This window comes from Dama dama, chromosome 20 (genome assembly GCF_033118175.1).
Source record: "Dama dama isolate Ldn47 chromosome 20, ASM3311817v1, whole genome shotgun sequence".
In the NCBI taxonomy this organism is placed as follows: domain Eukaryota; kingdom Metazoa; phylum Chordata; class Mammalia; order Artiodactyla; family Cervidae; genus Dama; species Dama dama.
The window spans coordinates 109228483-109254422 of NC_083700.1; the positions used below are offsets into that span (position 1 = coordinate 109228483).

The following is a 25940-nucleotide window of genomic DNA, read 5'->3' on the forward strand; positions in this document are numbered from 1 at the left end:
CCAGGCAGGGCTGGGCAGGGTTGGTTTCCAGGTGCCCCCCCCTCCACCAGGGAAGGGGCGTGGCTCCGAGGACCCACTGCAACCTCCAGGTAACTGGCTACCGCCTCTGAAGTTGGGAAGAAGTGCCCTGGGCCAGTGGCTGGCTGGATTGGAAGCTGAAGTCTCAAGCCTGGTGGTCGGATCCCCTAGGGGACCACCGCACCCCACACACACCTCTGTCCCACAGTGGTCTTCCAACCCTGCCTTCTCACTCCCACTGCAAGAGGGTATCCCCCATCGCCTCAGACACCTTTTTCTGTTTGTGGAGTCCCTCACAAGTGGAGGTCCAGATCCACTTCCATCCTGAGGCCCCATCCTGGCTGCTTCCTCCTCCACGGGAAGCCTCCTCAGCCATCTCCTGGGACAGGCTGACTCCACGGCCTCGAAGGGGGCTCTTCTGTCCCTGCCCAGACCCAAACACGGCATTCCTGTGTGCACCAGGGAAATAAAACAAGGAGACCTTCCTCTCCTTTATTTTATACATGATGCTTCTTTTAATGCAGCCAAAAATGATATTTGCTTTTCTCGGAACCATAACCCGTACACGATGCAGTGGCCAAGTAATTCCTTTGTGACACCCGGGCTCCTGAAGGGGCAGGTAACAAGTTACCTCCAGCCGGTCAGGGAGCCAAAGGTGGCATGGGCCCTCAGCCAAGCTCTGGCAGGCCTGCCATGAGGCAGAGGCCAGCCGTGCAGCCAGAGGTGGGTGGAGGCTCAGGGGCAGAGGCGGACAGAGGCGGACGGATGGTCTCCTGGTCCTCTGAATCGGAGACCAAGGACCGCTCATCAAGCGCGTCAGGCCAGGGTGGTCCACGTGTGCGCCTGGCCAAGTCTAACAGCTTCCGGGGGGAGAGGACACGTGCAGGAAGTCATGACACCATCACCTTTGCACTTGCCCTGGGCCCAGGGCGCCCTGGGGTCTGGGGCCTCTCAGTACCAGGGGCGGGCCCTGGAGCCTGCCCATCATCTGCCCTCCAAGAGACAGAAGAAGAGGGGGTGTAATACTGCTTAAAGTACACTTTCTCATCTACAAATGCAGCAGAGAGATGTGGGCACCCTCTCTCCAGTGGGTGAGCGAGGGGACAGGACACATGAGCACGAACCACGTGGCAGGGAGGGGGTGGGGTGACTCCGGCAAAGACCACTCCCACCCAGGTCAGGTCACACCCTGCTGCCTGGGAAGGCGGGGCCTTCCCCCAGAGCCCCTTCCACTGTCCAGTGGGGTCTGCCTGCCAGGCCTCGCTCCTTCCTGCCTACATCCCTCCACCAGGTGGGGGGTGGGGGGTGTGGGGGGGCAGTCAGGGGTCATTGCCGATTCCGGCTGCCCAGCTTCCTGCGGTCCTTATTCTGGCTGCGCTGAGGGTCGTCCATCTTGTGGACACGGAAACACTCCTTGAGGTTCTGGGACCGGATCTTGGGGTTCAAGATCTCCTCAGTCATGTTGCTGGGGAACCAGCCTCGCTCCTGGTCATGCAGACGCTCGCCGAAGATCCAGCCTAGGAGGGATGGGAGACGGAGGGTCACAAACTCTCTCCAAGTGGCTCGGGCTGGGCCTCCCTCTGGTGCATGGGGAGCAGGCGGAAGGGAGACTGCGAAGTCCGGCTGGCCTTCCCAGGGGCTCCCTGCCCTCACGCCCGCTGATGGAAAGGCTCAGACCGGGGGTACCCCCAGAAGCTTGGGGGGGGTGGCCCTCCTGGGGGGCACGGCGCCTGTGCCCAGGGAGGCGGAGGAGCCGGCCACACCCTATGCCATTGAGGGTCCCACACACATTGACTCTGGGACCCATTCCCAAGCCCTCAGCAATCTCAGGCTGCCTCACCTGTGGCCAGGAAACCCCAGGCGCCACCCCCAAAAGTGAGAGGCATCAAGGGGCTGGTGGGATGGCAGCTGGCCCAGGATGCCACCGTCACCCTCTTGTTGGGCAGCCCTTCCCTGAGCCTCAGGCTCCTGAGAGCTGAGGGCGGCCAGATCACCAACCGGCCAGGTGCCCTGACTCTCTACTCCACCCCACCCCCACATCACGGTGTCCCTGTGGGGGGCGGGTGGGGGGCTGTGGCCTAAACTGCAGGTCCTGCTGGCAGGTCCTTGGGCGGGGCTGAGGCCTGGGGTCGGAGGGGCAGGGGCACGTCTTCTGCAGGCCACTGGGAGGGGTGTCAGGCTGTTACTATTCTGGGCGGGGGGAGAGGGCAGGAACCACAGTTCGTGCAGTGCTGGGTGAGCCCCTAGGATTTGTGGTGGTGGACATGGTCTTCCCCAGAGGTCATCAGCCTGAGACCTTCCAGCCAGGACCTCAAAAAAGCGGAGGAACTGGGGTGGGGAGAGACGCTTTGTGCACTTTGGGGATTTAGATTAGGAACAACTGATGTAGAAATAAGGGATCCGTTTTCCAGGAGAGGGGAGCCAACCTCTGGCGCTGGTGTTAACAGCAGGAGTGGGCAGGAGCCCCAGGGGGTGGCTTCCTGGCCCACGTGGGGCCACAAGCCTGGTGTTCACAGGCTCATCTGGAACCTTGCTGCAAATACAGGTACGGATCGGGGTGTTCCTGGTCTTCATCCCTCCTCCTACCATGATGGGGAGGCTGATGCCAGGGCCAGATGAGGGGAAGGGGACTGCTGGGCACGGGGTGGGCGTGGGGAGCCACATGGGGAGAGGCACCCCCTCCCCCCAGCAGAGCCCCATGGGTGGGCGCAGGAAGCCCCGCGGGCAAAGGCACCACCAGCCCCGGGCCTCACCGTCCTCTGTCTTGTCCAGGATGTTGAGGATGTCGGCCAGCTCCAGAGTCAGCTCATCTGGCTGCTGGGCCACGTACGGATGCACACACTGGACCTGGGGGCAGTCTGAAGGGAGGAGGAGGTGGTCCGTCTTCATCATGTGGCACCCGCCCTGGCCGGGCACCCGCAGAACCCAGCCCCGCCCCCCACCCCCACCCTTCCACCCCCATCCCACCCTATCCAGGAGACAGGGCGGACCGCAGGAAGCCTCTGGAAAAGGGCTCATTGGAGGGAGGGGTGGGCGTGGCTCCAAAGAAAAGGACGTCAAAACAGTCCGGAGTTCTGAACAAGTCATAGGGGTGCAGGGATGAACAGGCTGTGGGGGGCTCTTAGACTTTGAACGGTCCTGGGCTGGGCCCTGGGAGCGGCCTGGGGACGCCCAGGACTCGGTGAGCGTGGTCAGGATGGTGCTTGAGCCCTTTCCTATTTTGGAAGGTTTTCAGATGACTGGCCGCCCCAGAGAACACTGGCGTTTGCCTCCTGGGCCCAAATCCCTTCTGGTTTCCTTGCAGCACCGGTCACTTAAGACCTAGTGACTTTTATGTCTTCATTAACCGTGGAAACGTTTGCAAAACTCAGGCACGCCATGTCCTCCTCCGTGGGGTACTGAGCGTGCATCGGAGTGTGAAGGACCTCCGGGCAGTCGAAGAAGACTTTCAGCAGCCTCACAGGCCTTTTAGGAGGAGTGCAGAGGCCCCTGTCCAAGGCTGACCTGCAGGGTCCTCCCTGACCATCACCTGTCCCACCTGGCGGGTGCCCCCTCCCCAGTGCGCCGCTTACCGAGCAGCCGGGATGTGAAGGAAACAAACTTGGTTCTTCGGTTGGGGGCCAGCGAGGTCATCCAGCGCTTCATCTCGCTCCTGGGTCAGGAAGAGTGCAGATGCTGCCACCACAGAGCATCAGCGCCCACCCGAGGGGAACCTCGGTGCCAGGCACCCGGCAGGCTGGCCCCAGGGTCCCGAGCTTGGCACTGGGCCCCGGCAGGGCAGCGGGGAGCGGGCCAGGTGGAGCTCTGCAGAACCTCCCTGGGGCATCTTTCAAGTCAGTGGGTGAGGGTGAGCCCACGACACCCCAACATCCATCCACCTAGAGGTGAGCCCTGGGTGGCCAGCTGCCCTGAGCCACAATTGTGGACTCGGAGAGGCTGATGCCACCCTGTCCCCCCGAGGCAGTCAGAACTGGGCTTGATGTGCTGGGCGACACCTGTGAGTTCCGGGCTGCAGGGCACTGGGCACTGGGCGTCCCAGCTCCGGGGCTCACAGAGAATCGCCCCGCGTGGACCTGGCCGTTCCTCTCAGAGCCCTGGGGGTGCAGGGGAGACGGCCTGGCCGCTCAGGGGTGACAGGTGGGCCCGAGGCTGCCCAGCAGCGGCGGTTCACTGGTTGGCCTGGCCCAAGGGTTCTACAACAGCTCATCAGAGTCTGAGGCCCAAGGGAACACTCACTCAAACACACACACACACAGAGACACACACACAGACACAGACAGCAACGCGCTCACCCCCCACCCCGACACTAACACGGGATGGACACCCTCTGGACATGGCCTGGGGGAGGAAACACGGGAGCTGGGCGGGCAGAGAGCCCGGGGAAGGGGTCGGCAGCCCTGGGCACTCACTGAGAGGACGCCTTCAGCATGTAGGTGGCCTCCCGGTCGTCCGAGTTCTCGAGCAGCCGCAGGATGAAGACGTTGGCCAGCGTCTGGCCCTGGTCCTCCAGCTCCTCCACTCGCAGCAGGCCCCGCGGGGCCGAGTCAAACACCTGGTACTTGTCTCTGGGGACCCAGGTGGCAGGAGGGGCGTGTTGGTCCCCAGGATGCTCGGATTACCAGGAGACCTTCCACTGCAACCCTGGCCAGCGGGACTGGCCCCTCTGCAGCTGTTCCTCACCTACTTCCGGAAGCCCCCCACCTGAACGCCTGTCCCCCTCACCCCTAGTCCCCCCCCACCCGTGGTGTGGACAGTGGACAAGGGTCCGCACCCCTGACACGGGAGCGGCTGGGCACACCCCGGGCGGCAGGCACTGAGCTGCACCCCCACATACTTAGGAGAACCGCCCCCAGTTGGCACGAGGGCAGGGGTTTAAATAAACTTGCCCAGAGGCCCAGGGCATCGCCCCCAGGCCCCGGTGACTCCCCGCCCCTCCCGCCTGCCGCTCACCCCGGAATCTGCCGGCAGATGACCAGCAGGTCGTTGAAGAGAAAGAGGTAAATCTCCCGGAAGAGTTTCTTGGTCCTCAGGGTCCGCGAGGTCTTGGGGCCAGACATCTGCTGCAGCTCGCCCTGCTTCAGCAGCCAGCGGGAGTGCGAGATGATGGGCACCGACTGGAGGGCGGGGGGGGGGGGGCCCATGTCAGGACGTCTGTGCCCTCTGCACCCTGCCCTGGCTCCCCTGGTACCCCCGACTGGGGTGGTAACTATGGTAATGGGTGTCGGGGACCACGCTGGGCCCAGGACACGGGGCACTGGTGGGAGGGACAGGCAGGTGCTGGGCGCACGCGGGAAGGGTGTGTGTGTGTGTGTGCCTGAGTGGGCAGGTGTGTATCCGTCTATTGTTTGTGTGTCCTCGTGTGCGTCTGTGCGTACATGCTCATGTCCAAGTGTGTCCGAGTGTCCTGTATGCGTCTGCACTCACGGGGGTGTGTGTGTACATGTGGATGCCCGTGTGCTGTCATCCCTCACCAGGCTCAGCCTGCGTGATGCACAATCAGAGGAGGGTTCAGGTTCCCAGGGGAGAGGGGAGAACTGGGTCCCCCAGGGCAAGGAGGCCAGGCCTGCACTTCCCCGCTCCACGGCTCAGGGCCGGTTACTCAGCACCCAGCACTCGGCCGGCAAGTGGAGCTACGAGAGGCCTCCCCACTACCCCGAGGTCTGCATCTTCAACTGAGGCTCGGCGCCCAAAGAACCAGTGTGACCTCACAGACCTTCGGCGGGCACTGTGCCCTTGTGCCCACATCCCCAGAAACCCTGGGGGCCCTTAGGGTCACTGATGCCTGAAGCTTTACACAAAGTTGGGGAAGAAGGTCAGTAACTTCCATCAGGTGTTCAAATTGCCCAGGTTTAACAATCCCTGGACTGGTTCATATCATGTTCTTCCTGCAAGCTGACTGTTCAAGGTCACGCAGCCTATAAATGAGAGCAGGCCGCTTCCGGGTCCCTGCACTGCCCTGCAAGAAAACAGTCTAGGCCAAAGTGACGGCCTGGAGACTGGGGGCAGGGGAGGGCCCTCCGCTGGGGGGTCAGGGAGGGCCTCGGCAGGGGTGGCACCGTGCTGAGACCCAAGGGTGGCCATTCAGCGGGCCTGGCCAGTGGCCCGCGCTCCAGGCCGGCAGGCGGGGCTGGGGACACGTGGCTGACCTTGATCTTGAACTCCATCTTCTTCTGGATGCTGATCATCTGCTCCGTGCGGCTCATCTTCCTGACACCCTCGTTGCATGCTTTCACCACCTGGAACAGGAAGGCGGACACGTCAGGCACCCCCCAGCAGCCGGCGGTCTCTGGCCACATCCTTCAGGCACTGAGGCCGCAGCTGAGACACTGACTGGCCAGTCTCAGTGGGGTCTCAGCTCCAGTGGAGAAAGCTGGGGCCCTGTCCCTACCGGGACGCGGACTCCAGGGAACACAGAAAGCAGCGCCGACCCCTTGCATCATCTAAGGGAATGGTTTTCAGCAAGCCGTCCTTTCTCATCTGTCAGCCTGGAAATGCCGGAGGCCTGGGATTTGGGCCCTGTCACATATGAAGGGAACACAGGTTCCCCCCAAGCTTCCTGGGAGGCGACCCAGGTACCAAGAGGCTGAATGAAAGCAGATTTTCTGTGACCTTGTTCCGAGGATATGATATCTGCTCAGGATCACGGGTGTTGAGAACAGGGCCTGGCACTCAGCACGTGGGAAGGAAGACAGTGCCCAGAGGTGCATGTGTGGCGTATCCCCTGCAGTGGTGTTTGGAACGAGGAAAGCTGTCCTCAACCTAAATGTCCACCAGCGGGGCAACTGGGATTGATTAGTGCTTGTAAATCCATATAACCCTGTACTCTGAAGTCATGAAAAAAATGCACTAATTTTACACACACTGAGAGAATATGTTAGTCACTTGTGTCCGAGTCTTTGCGACTGCAAGGACTGTAGCCCACCAGGCTCTTCTGTCCATGGGATTCTCCAGGCAAGAATACTGGGGTGGGTAGCCATTCCCTTCTCCAGGCGATCTTCCTGACCCAGGGATCGAACCAGGGTCTCTTTCATTGGCTGACGGAATTTACCGCTGAGCCACCAGGACGCCCACATTCACCGTTCACTGAAATGGAGGGCAAAGCCGGCTTATAAACCATAAGCCTCTCCTGCAGGGAATACCACTGTGTGTGCAGGCGTCTGTCTGGAAGGGTGGGCTCCAGCATGTTGGCAGTGGGGTGTGGGAGAACTGTGGATCTTTGCCACCTTTCTGCTTGTCAACAATTTGTGAATCTGTATTCAGCACCATTTTATACATTAGGGGGAAAACAACCCACCTTTATGAAACAAATATAAATAATGAGAAGCATTACATTACAAGGAAAAATAAAAAAGGGAGGGGAAAGCAGAAAACAACTTGAAAACAGAACATACTTGCTGGTACCCCAAGACCTCTTGGGGCCCACTGGGAGCTGGGAGGAAGCTCCCAGCTGACCGGGTGCGTGTGTTCCAGGCGTGGCAGAGGACCCTGGGAGAAGCAGCCAGGCTGGGGAGTCACTGACCCTCCCTGACCAGCCCGGTCAGGGCGCCAGCCTTTCCCCAACTAGGCTGGGAGGGGAGTGCCATTTTCCCCAGTACTCAAAGGGTACAGTCGCCAGAGGGATACCTGGCCTGGAGTGAACGACACGAGGAGAGACCTGGGGAGAAATAACTGCATTCAGTTACAAAGTCCTCGTGGCTCAAAGTGAGACAGTAACAGGCAGGGAGGCCAGCGGTCTCCAAACGGAGGACAGGCTGTAAGTGTCAGACATTTTTCTATCTCTCCCTTAAGTGGCAGGAGGAAACAAAGCTACAAGTCTCAGATTTTTTTTCCTCCTCTATACAAAATTAAAAGGAGCTTTCTCCTAAAAGTTCTGTGTTGCCATGACGACACCTGGTTCCACCTCAACTTAACTTCTCTCAAACTTTGAGCTAACCAATGTGGTTTTCTTAAGGAAACGTTTTTCTTAAGCTATGGTAATGAAACTATGTATTTGCTTTGGAATTTGCCTTTATTCAAAATGGTTCCACCTACAACTAACTTTTTTTTCTTTTCTCAAACCTTGGTCTGATAATGGCTCAATAAACCAGTATTCATACCAATTGTTTTATGGCCTCATTCCATCCTATCTCAAAAATGTGTATTGTGGGAGAGGGGCCTGGTGAAACTGCCTCAGCCTTCAGACAAAGTCCTGAATATTCATTGGAAGGACTGATGCTGAAGCTGACACTCCAATAATTTGGCCACCTGATGCAAAGAACTGACTCATTTGAAAAGACCCTGATGCTGGGAAAGATTGAAAGTGGGAGGAAAAGGGGACGACGGAGGATGAGATGGTTGGATGGCATCATCGACTCGATGGACATGAGTTTGAGTAAACTCCAGGAGTTGGTGACGGACAGGGAGGCCCAGCGTGTTGCAGTCCATGGGGCCGCAAAGAGTCGGACACGACGGAGTGACTGAACTGAACTGAACAGACATAAAACAGTTTGCTAAAAACTAGCAAGGGGGCACTCTTTCTCCTCCCTTCTGATGTCTATGTCAGAAGCTTTGTCTATCTCTTTTATACTTTAATAAAACTTTATCACACAAAAAGCTCTGAGTGATCAAGCCTCGTCACAGGCCCCAGACTGAATTCATCTCCTCCGGAGGCCAAGAATCCCGGTGTCTTTCACGGTTCAGCAACAACCTTTGAGAAATGGCTCAGAACCACCACTTGGCAGCCATGGAGGCTAGTCCTTTTACTAAGCTGCTGCTGGTGGTACACGAAGTAGAAAGGAATTCTCCACACCAGGCCCTGTTACGGGGTCACCAGCACGACAGAGTGGCCCCCCGCACAGATGCCAAGAGTGGGCTCGCAGCTCCAGCGGACACCCAGAACCAAACACACGTGATGGTGCTTTAAGACAAACATTTTAAGACAAATCCTTGAACGTCCACCAGCCCCTCCCACCCAGCGTCTGCTCTGCTGACAACATCCAGGAGGGAGCTCTTCTGTCTGAGGATGAAGAGCGGAGATGGTTTCTCTCCACTCTGGGGCAGTAAGAGCCCAAGCTTGGCGGGGCGGGCACATCTCCTGCAGCTCTATAGCTGAGAGCTGGGAGAGAGGTGGGATGGGGAGAGCTGGGATGGAGGGGACTGCAGTAGGAAGCCTGGGGCAGAGCTGCACCAGGGCCTAAGAAGAGCCAGCACTGTCCTCAGAACGTGGGCGGGGAGGGAAAAGCCGGAGCGTTTGACATTGGAAATGGGCAAGGATGAACGCGGGGCCTCTGAGGGCCGTGATGGTGGCAGCTGTGTGGAGTTGGCGGGAGGGGTCCACAAACACGTCAGTGGATAAAGGGGGCCCACTGGGAGCCTGGTCCACCCCACACGGTGGCAGCCTGGGGTGAGAAGGAACCCTCTGCCTGTGCAGGCCCCACCTGACTTAATTTTTGGACCTGGTGACTTTTCTGAACTGTCAGAGCAAATATGAAAGTGAATTTGCATCGTCCAGAGACAATACTAAGACAGGAGGGAGCAGGACGGGGAGATGGGTCCAGAGAAGACAGTTTACTGGGAAAGGTGGAAAAAGGAAGCGCGACTCACCAGCTCCAGTTCCTTGTGGGCATCCAAGGCGGTGCCTTCGCGCTCAGACCTTTCCTCCACCCTCTTCAGGATGTTCTGGGCACAGGGAGAGTCCGCACTTAGTTTCATCAGGGATGGCCGTTCCTCTGCTCCCCGCCCCCTCTGAGTGGCGGCCTTCCTGCTGGTCCCAACAGCCTCACGTGGCTGTGACACCCCCCACGAAGAGTGCGGACATGGGGCGGGAGAACCTTCCACTGACCCGGGGGCCCAGCACTGCACACAAGCCTTGCCTAGCTCTAAGGTGAGTCACGGTCTCCCCCAGGACTAACTACGAGGGCCACGCCAGAGCCCCAGTCTCCTTAGAGCAGAGACCAAAGCAGAGGGACTGACCACGTGGCAGCGGGGAGGCAGGAAGGCAGGACCAGCAGCCCAGGGGGGGTCACCCAGGGTTGCCTGTCCTGAATCAAGCTCAATATTTGCAGCAGCAACAGCGGGCCTGTCATTTGAAGCCAAGTAGCAATGATCCGGAGGTTTTGTTCACTCCGGTTGTATTGAAAAAAAAAAAAAGTCTTTTTTCCAATAGTTGGGTTTTTGGGGATTTAGCCTACAAATGACAATTTTTGCATTTCTCTCCATATTTTACGAGGTTCCTGTCTCCCAGGTCTTCTCGTGCCTGTAGTTTGGACCTGCTCTTGTCCCATAGGAGGGTTAGGCCTGTCTCAGCACTGTCCACCTCCCTTCTGCCCCATCCAGGCTGCCCCAACGTGGCGGCCTCAGGACAAACGTCTCCAGCCACCCCACACAGTGGAGGATCATCCCCACCAGCTGGACACCAAGGTGATGGGCACCCTTTTCACTGTCTCCTGAGCTCCAGACCAGATCCACCCCTGGACCTCCCTCAGCGGCAGGCCCCAGCCCGCTCTGTGGTCACCTGCACCCCACCCCCCCGCCCCCGTCTCTGGCCGGTAGCCAAGCCAGAGATGCGCAGTCAGCTCTGACACCGCCCTACCCCTCCCTTACCAAGGGGTGGAGCTCAGCAAACCCCGCCTTTAGCCATCCTGACTCGCAAATCCATCTTCCAGCGGACAGTGTGGCTCAAGTCCACCTTTTCTCATCGGGCTGAAACCTGGTTTGAATGCCACCTGGGTGCCAAGAGCACCCACCCTGACTTCTCCCTTTGACTCTAAACTTGGATGTTCAACAGCTCAAAGTCCTCCCAATGGTCCAACACCGAACGGCGGCTTCCCTACCTCGGGAAACAGCATTATCACTCCAGCTGCTCAAACCAAAGATTCTCCTTCCTTCTTTCTCCACGGTAGCAAGTGCAGGGCTCAGTTCACTGATGTCCCTCCAGGATGCCCCACCCCGATGCCTGCCAACCCACCTTTTTCTCTCGAATCGCTCCGGAACTTTTGCTCCCGCTTCCACTCTTGCCCTCCTACCTGGCACTCTCCACGTGGCAGCTGCTCTTAACCAACGTCCACTAAAAGGAGTGACCCGCATCATCACAGGGGATAGAACCCGGTGCCTCAGCTGGCCCTGCAGGCCCCTGTCCAGCCTCTGCCCACATCTCCACACTCACGCCCATCACGTTCCCCAGCTCATGGCTGGCCGACCCTTCTGTGGACCTTGCTGCCCCAGGACCTCTGCCTGAAAGCAGTTCCCTGTCAGATGAATGGCTCCGCCCTGTCAGTCAAGTCTTCGCTTAAATGTCACTCATCTGAGAGCCCTTCCCCCAGGCCGTCACCCCATCATGTCACCCCATTTCGCCGTCCTCAGCCATGACCACTTCCTGGCTGTGTGTGTCTCTCCCCACCAGGATCTGGCTCTCTGGCAGCAGGGGCCGAGTCTCCCACTGCCTGGCACACAGTAGGAGCTTAATTAGGATCTGTGGAGCACATGGACTTCTCAGAAAGCCAGCAGAGACCTGGGCTGACCAAAGGAAACGGGCAGTAGCTGAAGTGTGAGTTGGGGGTGGGCAGGGGGAGAGAGTCGGGTACCTGGACCAACAGCTTGAGGCGCGTGATCCTCTGGAAAGGCAGGATGAGGAAGGAGGAGAGGGGCAGCCCCCTGCACTTGGGGTCCAACTCCAGCTGCGCGATCAGCTCCCGGAAGGCTGCCTTCTCCTGGCTGGGCACACGGATGAGAGCATCGGTCTCGGGCTCGTGCGTGCGTGCGTGCTCAGCTGCCTCACTCGTGTCCAACTCTATGCGAACCCATGGATGGTAGCCCGCCAGGCTCCTCTGTCTATGGGGATTCTCCAGGCAAGGATACTGGAGTGGGTTGCCATGCCCTCCTCCAGGGGATCTTCCCCACCCAGTGATGGAACCCGCATCTCTTATGTCTCCTGCATTGGCAAGCGGGTTCTTTACCACTAGCACCACCTGGGAAGCCCTCTCTGGCTTGTAGGAGGCGTGAGCTGGAGAGGCTTCCTCCCCATGCACAGCCTCATAGGAACCAGACAGCCCACGGGCACAGAGAATGTGTCCATGCATCCATTCTCTCTCTTTTTTTTTTCTCTGCAAAGCAAACTGTTCATGTACGAGTCAAATAACAATAGTGACTTCACATGCCCAGCCCATGAAAACTTAGCAAAATATGTTGTTGTGTGGGAAGGCAAGAATTCCTCGCATGGCCAAGAGTATGAATCAGATGCATAATTCGACGATTTCCCCAGCAGGAAACGGTGGCAAGGTAAACCCACGTAGTGACAGGAGCAGGCAGCAGGCTGGAGATGGCTGCACGGAGAACCTGGGCTGCTCCAGCCTGGCGGGGACGTCTCTTCTGCAGACGGGTTGGGCAGCGGAAACCACAGCTGGAGGGCAGATGCAGGCCCGGGACTGCCCGTCACCAGGGACATGGCAGTCAGCCCAGAGAGTCTGCTCTCACGGGCCACACCAGTGGACCCCGGGGCACAGCAATATCCAGAGTCCTCGCTTCCTGTGTGACTGTCTTCTCAATGCTTGTCCTCAAAACTGGCATCCAGATTCCCTCATATCCCCCTGCAAACCCCAAATGTCAAACACCTAAATCCCCGAGGGCTCAACCTTTAAAACACCCCCAGTGAACTGCACTGATGGAAACGCCCAGCGAAGCATAAAGTCCAGAGTCACCACCCGGAGAGTCCTAAGGTGCCTGTTGAGTGTGCTAAGAACATATCATCCGTTAAACTGTGGTTGAAACATGGCACAGAATAGTGAAGAACTCAAAAGAGGCAAGTTGATGAAAAACTTCTCTCATCAACGGAAATCCCAAGGAAGTTTACAGAGCGGGCAGATTAGTAAAATTCAAGGGCTTTGGCTGGAGCGGGCTTCCCCGGTGGTGCAGTGATACAGAATCCATCTACCAATGCAGGAGACGCTGGTTCGATCCCTGGGTCGGGAAGATCCCCTGCAGAAGGGCATGGCAACCCACTCGAGTACACTGGCCCGGAGAATCCCATGGACAGAGGAGCCTGGCGGGCTACAGTCCATAGGGTCACAAAGAGTCGGACATGACGGAGCACACACACAATCCAGATGCTGGAGAATCACCAAAAAGACTCTCTCCCCCAGTCCTTGCCTTTGTCTCTGATTCAAACCACTCTCCTGTCGTCTTGGGCCTTGAGTTGTCCTCTTGGCCTCAAGCTCCCTTTTCTAAACCTCACAGAGCCCTGAGCGGCCGTCTGGACACAGGTCCAATGGGCACCCTGGCCGATGGTCCGGGGCCAGCATTTCCCCGGGGGCACCAAAAGCTCCAGCACGTGCCAGGCTTGGATGCCATCCTGGGAAAGCAGAGGTCCAGGGACCACAGCTCAGAGTCAGTGTCAGAGGAGGGGGCTGCCCTGGCCGCGCCTCTGCGATGACCCCGCCCCCCGGCCACACTCACAGCAGCTGCTTGTAGGTCCTCTCCTGGTAGGTCTGGTTGCTGACGTAGGTGATGTAGACGGAGAAGTGGTCAGCGGCGTAGTGGTACACGATGTCACACACGTCCGAGATAACGATGTTTTCCTCCATCCGGCGCTCCAGCTCCAAGAGGAACCTGGGGGGCAGCGTCTGGGTTAGGGGTGGGGGGGAGATTGAGGACCCGTCCTCACCAAACCAACTCCACAGGAGGGTGTCCCAGCGATCGGGTGTGTTCTATCACATCAAGGAATTACTTGTTCAGGTTTCCTGGTAAATGATAACATTTGGAACATTTGCTAAAGAGACCTCCTCTGTATCTGCGTACTGATGTGTTTATGAAGTGAGATGACGATGGGAATTCACTTTGGAATCCTCCCGTGGGTGGCGGCGGAGGGGGTGGATGGGGCCGTGGGAGAACCGAGATGCTGAAACGTGGACTTGTTCTGCTGTCTCTACTTCTGCATGTTGGGGATTTTCCATAATAACATATAAACAAATCCGTAAACAAGTAGATACCCCTCTCCCAGCGTGGGGGTGGAGCAGCAGAGGCCAAAGGGGTCCCCAAGATCGCTCTGGTCTCAGAAAGCTCTCCCCTTCCTGAGCCCACCTGGCGGGGACTGCCATAGGATCTGGGGGCTGCAAACAGGAAGGTGGGCGGTCCGTGTGCAGGAGGACCCACTCAGGAGGGTCCACGGAGAGCCACATGGGGAGCGGGGGCTCTGCTGACCAAGTGCTATTTCTCATCGGAACAGGCGCGGTCGGACCCGCTGATAAAAGCTGAGTTTTAGCTGCAAACCTCCACAGAATAAGGTGCAAATGGTAAATGGATCTCTTATGGAAACCCACTCCACTGCTTTTGCCTAGAAAATCCCATGGACGGAGGAGTCTGGCAGGCTGCAGTCCATGGGATTGCTGAGAGTCAGACACGACTGAGCGACTTCACTTTTTCATGCATTGGAGTAGGAAATGGCAACCCACTCCAGTGTTCTTGCCTGGAGAATCCCAGGGACGGGGGAGCCTGCTGGGCTGCCGTCTATGGGGTCGCACAGAGTCGGACACAAATGAAGCGACTTAGCAGCAGCAGCAGCAGCATCCTAACAGAATGACTGGAGCTCTTTTCTTCTTTGCGATGATCCGTCAATAGATATCTATTCCTCCTCCACTTAAGCACATCCCATCCTTCTTGAGGCAAAATACAAGCACAGTTCCAATCACCACTTCCACAAAACTGGAGAGGAGAAAGTAACTCCAGGACTGCGCTCCGACTTGCCCTCAGGGGATCTTGGACCCTGCAGGCGCCAAGCCAGGGCCTTGTGACATCAGGATAAAGAGCATGTCACCTGGACACCCCTGCGTCCAGTGTAGGCGCAGGACAGACAGAGCACCTGCACTGATGGAGGGACCTGCAGGCAGCAGTTCTGTCCGGGGGACGCAACCGGCCTTGTTGCTGGGAGGCGGGCAGGTCTTTGGGTTTATGTATTTAGGTATATCTTTTGCCTTTTCATCTTTTCATGTGAGAGCTGGACCATAAGGAAGGCTGAGCACCGAAGAACGGACACTTTCGAACTGCGGTGTTGGAGAAGACGCTCGAGAGTCCCTTGGACAGCAAGGAGATCACACCAATCAATCTTAAAGAAAATCAACCCTGAATATTCACTGGAAGGACTGATGCTGAAGCTGAAGCTCCAATGCTTTGCCACCTGATGTGAAGAGCTACCTCACTGGAAAAGACCCTGATGCTGGGAAAGATTGAGGGCAGGAGGAAAGGGGGATGACAGAGGATGAGATAGTTGGATGGCATCATCGACTCAATGGACAGGAGTTTGAGCAAACTCTGGGAGATAGTGAAAGACAGAGAAGCCTAGTGTGCTGCAGACCATGGGGTCACAAAGAGTCAGATGTGACTTAGCGACTGAACAACAACAATTTAGTTATAGCTTATTAAAGAAAACTCCAAAGATTCAAAAGCAGAGAAGCCACTATAGCAGGCATGCACCCCAGCTGCACCCCAGGTGAGAAGGAGGGACTGCAAGGCGCCCCACAAGGACCGGGGTGCTGGCTTACCGCTCGCTGACGGCCATGACGTCCAGCACGTTGGAGAAGAGGATGTGGGCCTCGGATGGGTGCAGGATCTTCTTCAGCCTCTCATTCTCCATGAAGTGGGACACCAGCAGGTTCAGGCTTTTATAGTAGGAGGCCTCAGAAGTGATGAGCTCGAACATGGCCTGGGACACCGGGCAAAGTGGACGAGAGGAGGGCCAGTGGTCAGCACCCAGGGCTCACCTTTCCCCACACTCAGACAGATGAAAGTGAAAGTCACTGAGTCGTGTCTGACTGTTTGCAACCCCATGGACTATACAGTCCATGGCATTCTCCAGGCCAGAATACTGGAGTGGGCAGCCTTTCCCTTCTCCAGGGGATCTTCCCAACCTAGGCATCGAACCCAGGTCTCCCACATCACAGGCAGATTCTTTACCAGCTGAGCCACAAGGGAAGCCCAAGAATACTGGAGTGGGTAGCCTATCCCTTCTCCAGAGGATCTTTCTGACCCAGGAATTGAACCAGGGTCTCCTGCATTGCAGGTGGATTCTTCACCAGCTGAGCTACCAGGGAGGCCCCTCAGACAGATGCAAAGGTTTTATTTTATTTTTGGCTGCAATGTGCAACTTGCAGGATCTTAGTTCCCCAAGCAGGGATCGAATCCACTGGACCACCAGGGAATTCCCCAGATGCAAAGGTGGCCAGCACCCTTTCAGAGACCGCTCGCCTGCTCACAGTAGTGAAGCTGGAGACGCCCTCGTGTCCAAGGTCAAACCTGAGAGGTCATCCATTCATCAGAGATCCGGCAGCTGCCAAGGGTGACTCAGGGCTGCTTCTTGGTGCAGAATGGGTGGGAGAGGGAGCCCCACTTCTATACACCCAGAAAAACGTTTAGAAGGAAGCAGGTCATGATGTCGACCACAGGTGTCAACAGGGGGTGGAATTTGAGGGTGAATTTCACTCTTTCTTTTTAAAAAAAATTTCTTTATTTTTTTATTTTTGGCTGTGCTGGGTCTTCACTGCTGCACGGGCTTTTCTCTAGTTGCAGCGAGTGGGCGCTATTCTCTAGCTGTGGTGCCCAGCCTTCTCACCGCAGTGGCTTCTCTTGTTGCAGAGCACAGGCTCTAGGCAGGCGGGCCTCAGTAGTTGTGATTCCCAGGCTCTAGCACAGGCTCAACAGTTATGGTGCACGGGCTTACCTGCTCCATGGCACGTGGGATCTTCCCAGGCCAGGGGTCGAACTCGTGTCTTCTGCATTGGCAGGCAAATTCTTTACCACTGAGCCACCAGGGAAGCCCTACTCTTTTCTTTTTACCCTTTCAACTGTCTGAGCACTGAAGAATGAGCATAGATTATTTCTTTCACGGTCTGATCTTATAATGTAATCAATAAAGCAAACTTCATTTTGAAGAAGAGAGAAAAAAGAGAAATCCTTAATCCAATAAAATTTTTGGAGGCACCGTCCTCTCTATCATGCTTATTGTGTGATTATTGAGCCTCTGAGACAACAAACTCACTGGACCTCTGTTCCTCATGTGTTGTCTGTGAAGCAGGGTGGCAATGCCAGCTCACCCTCCTTCGCCACTCACAAGCAAACCCATGAGCCTTCCTGAGGCCACCCTGGGGCCAGCCTTACCTTCCTCCCCACCCCCATCTCCCTCTGCTGTTCCCCAACCTAGGATGGGTTCAGGTCCCACTGTGGCCCCCCAGCAGGGATGGTCTAGTGGGGTGAATTGTGACTGCCCCTCCAAAGCTGTGGGGTTTCCCCAGTGGTTTGGTGGTAAAGAATCCACCTGCCAATGGAGCAGACGTGGATTTGATGCCTGGGTTGGAAAGATCTCCTGGAGAAGGAAATGGCAACCCACTCCAGTATTCTCACCTAGGAAATTCCATGGACAGAGGAGCCTGGCGGGCTATACAGTGCATGGGTTTGCAGAGTCGGACATGACTGAGCGACTAAACAACTCCTCCACACCTGGGTCTACATCCCACCCACTAGCACCTGCGAATGGGAACCTGTTTGGCAAAAGGGTCTTTGCACATTAAGTGATGGATGTCAAGGTGAGGAGACCATCCTGGATTGAGGTCTAAATCCAATGACAGGTGTCCTTGGAGAGATGCAGAGAGAGAGACACAGGGAAGAAGGCCAGGTGAGGACCCAGGCAGAGACAGGAGCGATGCTGCCTCAAGTCTAGGGACACTCAGAGCCACCAGAAGCGGAAGAGGCGGAACCTGCTGACACCTCGATTTCAGGCTTCTGGCCTCTGCAACTGGGGGAGAATTAATTACCACCCAGTTTGTGGTCATTTGTTACAGCGGCTCCAGGGAAAGAAACAGACAGACAGAGGAGGGCTGGGAGCCAGGAGAGCAATGAACGCTGGGGGCCCTGGTCCCTTCCCAGTGTCCCGAACCCCCCTCCCCATGTCTAATGCCTCCATCCTCCCCACTGGCTGGAACCCTGATCCAGGGTTCAAGACTCTGGTAATGAACACTAGTGCTCCCAGGGCCGGGAGGGACGCTGGAAGGAAGGGAGGTGGGCAGGGAGAGGGAGGGAGGACCAGCATGTGCCCCAGACACACAAGGCGCTTTCCCACTTCATCCTCACTGGCCCCCAGGAAGGACACACGGAAGGTCCCATTTTACTAAAAGGAAATGGATGCAGAGGTTAAGTAATGCCCCGAAATTACCGCTGCAGGGTGCAAGACTCAACCCAAGGGTTTTCCAAGTTCTGGGCTCTGTCCCCCACTACCCACCCCTCACGACTTAAGATGCAGACAACGCTGGGGATCCAGTGGGGTCTGCAGGCAGCCTTCCGGGCAGCTACTCTGCTGCCTCCATGCAGAGCTCAAACAGCCGACCTAGCAAAGTGCTTTAAAATAAGCGGCATATCTGCAAGTTGAGCATGCCTAACAGCATAAACGGGATCTGGCCATGGCACTAGTGGTAAAGAACCCGCCTGCCAGTGCAGGGGACGCAAGAGACAAGGGTTCGATCTCTGGTTCGGGAAGATCCCCTGGAGGAGGGCATGGCAACCCATTCCAGTGCCTGGAGAATCCCATGGACAGAGAGGCCTGGTGGGCTACAATCCACAGGGTTGCAGAGTCGGACACGACTGGAGCGACTTAGCCCAGCATTGCAGAGCAACAGCCTAAACCTGCCCAGCACCAATAAGAAAGTTCCCACGCACACACACACACCACTGCCGGGTGGCCCACCAGTGACAGGCCGTGGGCCACCAGCCCAGGAGAACCCTGTCCCCCCACCAGTGTCTGTGCCTCATGCAAGACAATGTGACGAGGCGCTGAAATGAGCCCGAGGCCTCTCTGTCCCCAAGGCACGCGTGGTTGGTCTGCTGAAAGACTCAAAACCACAGACAGCACGTCCTGCTGGCCTCACCTGTGTCTGAGCTGAGGCCCTGGCATGGAAGGCCCCACCCTCTGCTCTGCCAGTGTTCACCAAGCCCTGCCCGGCAAGGCTGCACTGGGCAGGAAGTTCCCGGAAGCGCCTCTGTTACAGGGGCTGAAACAAATCACTTTTCCTGCTGCTAAATTTAAGTTTCTTAAGAAAAGGTCAAGCCATCAGAGCTTGCTAGTTCTAAGCAAATATAATCAAAAATAAAAAACACCCCAAACCAAGACGGATGAGTGCTGCAGATACCAAGAGAGGAAAAGGACACTGGTCCCAGGGTGAGCCCCTCAGATAAGGTGTGTCTGCTGAACCCCATCTCCCCGAGGAGGCCCCTGAGGCACAGCTGGGGTCGCAGGTGGGAAAGGTGCCCAGATTGCAGACAGCATCTCATCCTGATCCCCTGGAGGACACGGGGCCAGAGGCTGCTGGGCAGAGGCAGGCGGGCCTCTCAGCCACTGACACGCCGCAGGCGTTGGGCCTGAATCACCACTAATTGATACCGGTTGTGCCCATTCACCGCAAGCTCACCCCCTCTTTCTCCGTTTATAGGGTGATTAGTCATCTGTGGATTTTAGTTTTCCAGGATGTTTGTCTTTATTACTTGCCACATCAATATGGTTGTCTTTTCCTCATCAATATTATTTTCATCCTCATTCATTCAAGCCTTTGAATGGGCGTGTGGAGTTGACAGGGATCCAGGCCCTGCTCATTTATTTACTCATCCATCCACTCATTCATTCATTCACTCATCCACTCATTCACTCACTCATTCATTCATTCATTCACTTACTCATTCATCCATTCATTCACCATTCAATCTTCCATTCATCTTCTCATTCATCCACTCATTCAAGCAATCATTCATCCACTCATTCGTTCATCCATCCACTTGTTTGTCCACTCATTCATTCATTCATCCAGCCACTCATCCATTCACTCATTCATCCACTCATTCAATCATTCATCCACTCATTCAATCATTCATTCACTCACCATTCACTCATTCATTCACTCATTCAATCTTCCATTCATCTTCTCATCTATCCATTCATTCATTCACTCATTTGATCAATCATCGTCCACTCATTCATTTGTCCACTCATTCATTCATCCATCCACCCACTCATTCACTCACTAGTCCATGAACTGGCCCAGGCCCCCAGCACTCCTCCTCTGTGAACCCCACGGACTCGCCTGCTGCCTCGCACACTTCCTCAGGACCTCCCTGGTGGCCCAGTGGTTAAGTCTCCATCTTCCAATGCAGGGGACACGGGTTCCATCCCTGGTCGGGGAACTAAGATCCCACATGCCGCAGGGAAACGAAGCCCTTGCGGCAACTACTGAGCCTGTGTGCTCTAGAGCCCGCATGCCACAGCTAGAGAGAAGCCTGCACCACAACTAGAGAAGCCTGCATGCCACAAAGAAGATCCAAGTGCTGCAACTAAGACCCAAAGCAGCCAAACAGATTTTAAAAAAAAAAAATCGCACGGGGGCAGAAAAAGACTGAGTTGCAAGAACTGCTGACCACTCCCCGATGCCCCTTTGCCAGTACGGGCATCACTTTCTGTCCAAACCCAGGAAACTCTTGGCTGTGCTTCTCTCTTAGTCATCACCGTCCTGTCTGAGACACGTCAACGGGTGTGACACTTCACTGATAAACACTGACCATAAATGTCCTGTTCTCTCCACCTTGTTTATGCAGCGTTGTCAGAGACAAAACACCAGTGAGTGAAGGACAGTAACAGCTGCTGCCTGTCCAGCTCCCACCCTGCGCCTGTGTCCTGCTGGGTACCCCCAACGTGTCACCTCCCTCAGTCCTTACTACAGCCCTGGAGATCCCCCGACGCTCCCTGCTGTGTGGATGAGGGTGTCACAGAGCTTGTGAGCAGCAAAACCAAGGTTCACACCTCCTCCTTTGATCTCAGGGCTCTGTGCCTGGACTGCCCTGCTAGGGATGCCCTTCCGCACACACATGCCCAGGCCTTCCCGAGAGCCCACAGGCCAGTGGTGGCGCGGGGCCACGGCCCCCTCTCCTTGCAGGTCGACGTGATGTCACTTGTGTAAATGCTCCCTCCTTCCCACCCTCAATTATTGGCTCTTTCCGGTTAATTGTCTTTTTAGCTTTACATGGTGCTTTCAAGTAGGTGCATGCATGTGTGTGCTAAGTTGCTTCAGGCGTGTCCGACTCTGTGCAACCCTATGGATTGTAGTCCGCCAGACTCCTGTTTGTCTAATTCTCCAGGCAAGAATACTGGAGTGGGTTGCCATGCCCTCTTCCAGGGGATCTTCCCAACCTGGAGAGCGAACCTGGTAAATCAGTCACTTTACCGACTGAGCCACCAGGGAATCCCTTTCAAGTAGGTGCTTGAGACAGTGTGTTAAGGGAGAACCTCTAAACCAGCTCTCAGATGGGAACCAGGCCTGGCATCGAGGGATGGAGCCTACTCCTGTACTGCCCATGGCTCACAGCCTCCATCCGAAGCCTTGGCTCTCAGACCCCTCCTCCTCGCGGCCGTGGCTCTCTCTTCCCAAGGATGCCATTAGCGGTGCCCGCCATTCGGCCTCCTTTCCTGGCTCCAGCTGGACTGGACGCCTGATGTCCCATCTCCTCTACCAGCTGGCTTCCTGAAAGGCGTGGCCCCGGTCAGCACACAGGAGACTCCATGTGTTTGCTGAGCACCTACTAGGAGCTGTGGGCTCTGGGGATCCTGAGATGACCCAGACCTGATCCCTGCCCCCCAGCAGGGTGGCCAGCCCAGGAGACCAACCTGCTGGGGGGCTGGGGTTGGTGACACCGTCTGCCCTCCCCAGCTCACTCGTTCCATAGACATGTGCCCAGAGTCACCTCCAGGTAGTGTATGGGCTGAGTGCTGGCGACACAGAGGGACCACACATTGGGCACAGCCAACGACAGCTCTGCAGGGATGTCCACAGTGAGTGGGGGGGGCTTCACCTTGGCAGGCGAGGGGGAAGGCCGCCAGCCAGAGACAGCAGGCTTCCAGAAGGGGCTGTCAGAGTCAAAGAACCGATGAGTTAGCCGGACAAAAAAGGGAGGGGGGACACGTGTACTCCAATGTTCATCACAGCACTGTTTACAACAGCCAGGACATAGAAGCAACCTAGATGTCCATCAGCAGATGACTGGATAAGAAAGCTGTAGTACATATACACAATGGAATATTACTCAGATATTAAAAAGAATGCATTTGAATCAGTCCTAATGAGGTGGATGAAACTGGAGTCTATTATACAGAGTGAAGTAAGTCAGAAAGAAAAACACCAGTACATTATATTAACGCATATATATGGAATTTAGTAAGATGGTAACAATGACCCTATATGCGAGACAGCAAAAGAGAAACAGATATAAAGAACAGACTTTTGGCCTTCCTGGGAGAAGGTGAGGGTGGGATGATTTGAGAGAATAGCATTAAAACATGTATATTATCATATGCAAAACAGATCACCAGTCCAAGTTTGATGCAGAGAAAAAAAAAGAGGGGGAAGTCCCACATATCCCAGCCTGACCCCATGACGACACGTTTGTGAAAATGCAGATTCCCAGGCGCCTCCCCAGACCCACGCATAAACCTGTCCTTCAAGAAGATCCCCAGGCGGTTCTGAGGCGTGGCAGAGTCTGAGACCCCGGTGTCAGGGCTGGGGTGTTCCCCAGCTCCAGAACCTCCCCGCATACCTTTCTTTCTCACGTATCACCTGAGTGCTAAGCCCTGGGCACCTGCCCAATACCTAACTTCCCCACAGTGCTGCTTCCTGGAGAGTGGGGGAAGGCAGAGAGAAAGCTGTCCGAGGCCAGCTCTGCCCTCTGCTCCAGGCCTTGAGTCCTGCTGCCGCCAGCCGCGGCCACTCTGGGTGGATTCGTGTCCTCCCTCTGCCAGGCCTTGCTTCCCGCATGATACGACTGTCCAGGCACAAAGCTGTGCCCACTTCTGCGGCTAGAGGAGTAACTCAAACCCCGCAGGCACTAGGGTGGACAGAAGTGACTCCGAAAAGGCTTGCAGTTAAGAAGCGGCCCTTAGAGCATCTCTCTTTATCCTTGATTAATGACAATGCAGTTGGAGTTCAGAGCCCAGGCCGAGTCCTGCTGCAGCGTGGTGTCTAGTCCGTGTGGGAAACGCAGGGAGGGCCGCCATGGGGGCCACGGGGCCTCGGTGTCACCCTGGGAGCTGACAGCTACTCCCCCGCTCGCTGTGGGACTAGAGGTCACACATTAAGTGCGAGTTAACCTGCAGGCCCCAGGGGGCCTGGTGTGCCCCCACACTAACCAAGCCTGGTGTGCCCAAACCCAAGTCTTGGCAAGCTCACACACATCACAAGCCGATTGTTAGTTTTTTCTCGAGATGGCTTGGTACCAAAACAGATAAAGATTTGAAAAGACACATGCTAGAGAAAATGCTCAGCCTCATTCACAACAAGAGAAATGCAAAGTAAAACCACAACGCGGCATCATTTATGTCCAGCTCACAAGATAAACTTGTCGGATGTTGTACCTCACTGGTCAGAGTGAGCCAGCACCTTCACACACAGCTGAAGTGTGAAGACAGCCTGGTGATAAGGTCTCAAAATTTCAAGAGTATATAACCTTTCACCCAACAGTTTCACTTAGCAATTCCTACAGTACGCCATTGTATAGATCTGTCTTTTATTATTATAAATAACACTGTAATGAACATCCTGGATACACAACATTTCTAGTTGCAAATGTCCATCAACAGGGGACTGGTTGAATTGATAATGGAATATCATAAGCAGGGGAGCTCCATAAAGTTTAGAAAAAGAGAGAGAGAAAAGAAAAAAAATTGGGAACTCTCCTTGGGCTGATCTGGAAAAACTGTCAAAACATTTTGGCACATTGGATAAGAATCCGCCTGTCAAAGCAGGGGACATGGGTTCGATCCCTGGTCTGGGAAGATTCGACATGTCACAGAGTAACTAAGCCCGTGTGCCCAGAGCCTGTGCTTTGCAACAGAGAACCCATCACAGAAGCCCAAGCTCCACAACTAGACAGTAGACCCCGCTTGCTGCAACTGGAGAAAGCCCGTGAAGAGCAATGAAGACCCCAGCACAACCAAATATAAATAGCTTATCATTTGTGTAACACACACAGATACTGGCCCCAACGGCCAGGGGTTAGACAGGGAGGCTTTTTTCACCATAATTCTGTTTGCTCTGTTTGAAATTTATGTCAAGTGCGTAAGTTATGTATCCAACAGATTTATTTTAAAAATGCTAAATGGTAACATCACTTTGTTAAAACAGGTATGTGCGTGCTCAGCCACTTCAGTCATGTCCAACTCTTTGTGACCCCATTGTAGCCCACCAGGCTCCTCTGTCCATGGATTCTTCAGGCAAGAATACTGGAGTGGGTTGCCATGCCCTCCTCCAGGGGATCTTCCCAATCCAGAAACTGAATCAGTGTTTCTAATGTTTCCTGCATTGCCAGGCAGGTTCTTTACCACTAGCACCACCTGGAAAGCCCAAAATAGGTATAAATGCTTGCAATATCTGATGTTTTGGGTGATGGCTACTGTCCATCTTAAAGCATGGGACAACTGGGGACTAATTTGCTGAATTATTTGGGATTTATCCTACAGAGACAAATATATGACTCAATGAAGGTTGGTAAATAAAACAACCATGACTTAATTTTCTGATAGAAGTATATCATTAAAAAACACGAGCAGTTTCCTAGTCAAATGGACAGTCTTCTTTTGGGGGGAAAAAAAAAAGAAAGAAAGTATATTTAAGTTCTAAGTTGTAAAAACAGGATGAAAAGCGACAAAAACACAACTCTGATTTCAGAGGCTGATCAGACTCAGACTGCAAGTCCCACCCAAACTGGCTAGCGCCCTGGGAAGTCCCCTTCCACCTTGTTCCCAGGGGAATGGAATTGGGAAATTAGTTCAGACACGTATGGGCCGTGTCACCACAGTGCCAGCCGGGGCGTGTGCGTGCATCCTTGTCTCCATGGAGATGCTCGAAATATCATGCCCTGCTCAATTTTTTGAGCTCTGTACAGCCAGTCCCCCAAGATCACAGGGACTTCGTCTTTATCTGGTCTGGGGACACAACCCACACCAGTGGCAGGGGCGACTTCTCCAGGGGATGGTGCTAGAGCAGGACCCCAGCTTCTCCTTTATTTCTCACGATACTGGGGCCAGGTGTGGCGAAACTCAAGCAATGCAGTGACTGTCCCCACCTCTCCCATTTGCACACCCAGCCCTTCCTCAGCGGCCTTCTTCTTAAGTTTGTGATTTGAGTATTTGTCTAGTTATTTTCTCAAACCATCACGTTCTCAATCAGTAATTGAGAAACATTCCAAACAGGAGGGTGGGAACCAAGAGCTTCAGAGTTAAGTTAAAAAACAAAAAGTAAACCCAGGAAATCCTACATGACATCTAAGAGAACATGTTCCAATGTCAGCTGCCTAATTTTTATACTTCAAAGAGGAGGAGGGGAAACAGACAATTTTATTCTTAAATCCTGATTCTTTCAGTGACCAACTGAGACTCAGACCTACCAAAAGGCCACCTTTTGGGGGTATTTTCCTCGTGTGAACGGGAGTTCGCTGGGATCTGCTGCTTTTGTAGCTAAAGAAAGAGATGCTTCAACAACAGATTGAGCTGCCAGAACAAGTTGCCTGACTTGCTTTGATAAATGAAAAGATAACCTGATGCAAAAGTCTCTGATTTGGAACATAAAATATGAAGATCTCAGTGTTGTGTCCATTGCCAGATGTTAAATAGAAACTCACATTAAGTTCTTTAACATAGACATGAAAAGTCACTAGTCCATAAAGACTCAGAACGAGATGCACTGAAGCTTGCATGCCTGTGTTATTCACCATTGCATGGGACCACGGTTACTCTTATGTCATCCTAATTTACTTAAATATTTTTGGTCCAATACATTGAAAATGACAAAAATATCTTTAGTTTCTACGCCCACTCTACTATACATGTAATGCTCTATCTTGCCTTTTAAAAATAGTATGTCATGAATATTCACCCA

The 25940-nt window shown here is 54.9% G+C and overlaps 1 protein-coding gene across 2 annotated transcripts in view; it reads right to left on the bottom strand.

Annotated features, from left to right (window-relative positions):
- Positions 1–525: 525 nt before the first annotated feature.
- The window catches only part of NGEF (neuronal guanine nucleotide exchange factor), a 116786-nt gene continuing 91371 nt past the window's right edge, over positions 526–25940 (bottom strand). For both annotated transcript variants that reach the window (XM_061122480.1, XM_061122481.1), the window contains 10 exons: positions 15528–15688; positions 13447–13599; positions 11580–11709; positions 9601–9675; positions 6165–6254; positions 4969–5132; positions 4428–4583; positions 3591–3670; positions 2772–2876; positions 526–1535 (listed from right to left, as the gene is read on the bottom strand). In XM_061122480.1, the coding sequence (XP_060978463.1) occupies positions 1345–1535; positions 2772–2876; positions 3591–3670; positions 4428–4583; positions 4969–5132; positions 6165–6254; positions 9601–9675; positions 11580–11709; positions 13447–13599; positions 15528–15688 (1305 nt within the window). In that variant the 3' untranslated portion in view covers positions 526–1344. The remainder of the gene's footprint in view (positions 1536–2771; positions 2877–3590; positions 3671–4427; positions 4584–4968; positions 5133–6164; positions 6255–9600; positions 9676–11579; positions 11710–13446; positions 13600–15527; positions 15689–25940) is intronic.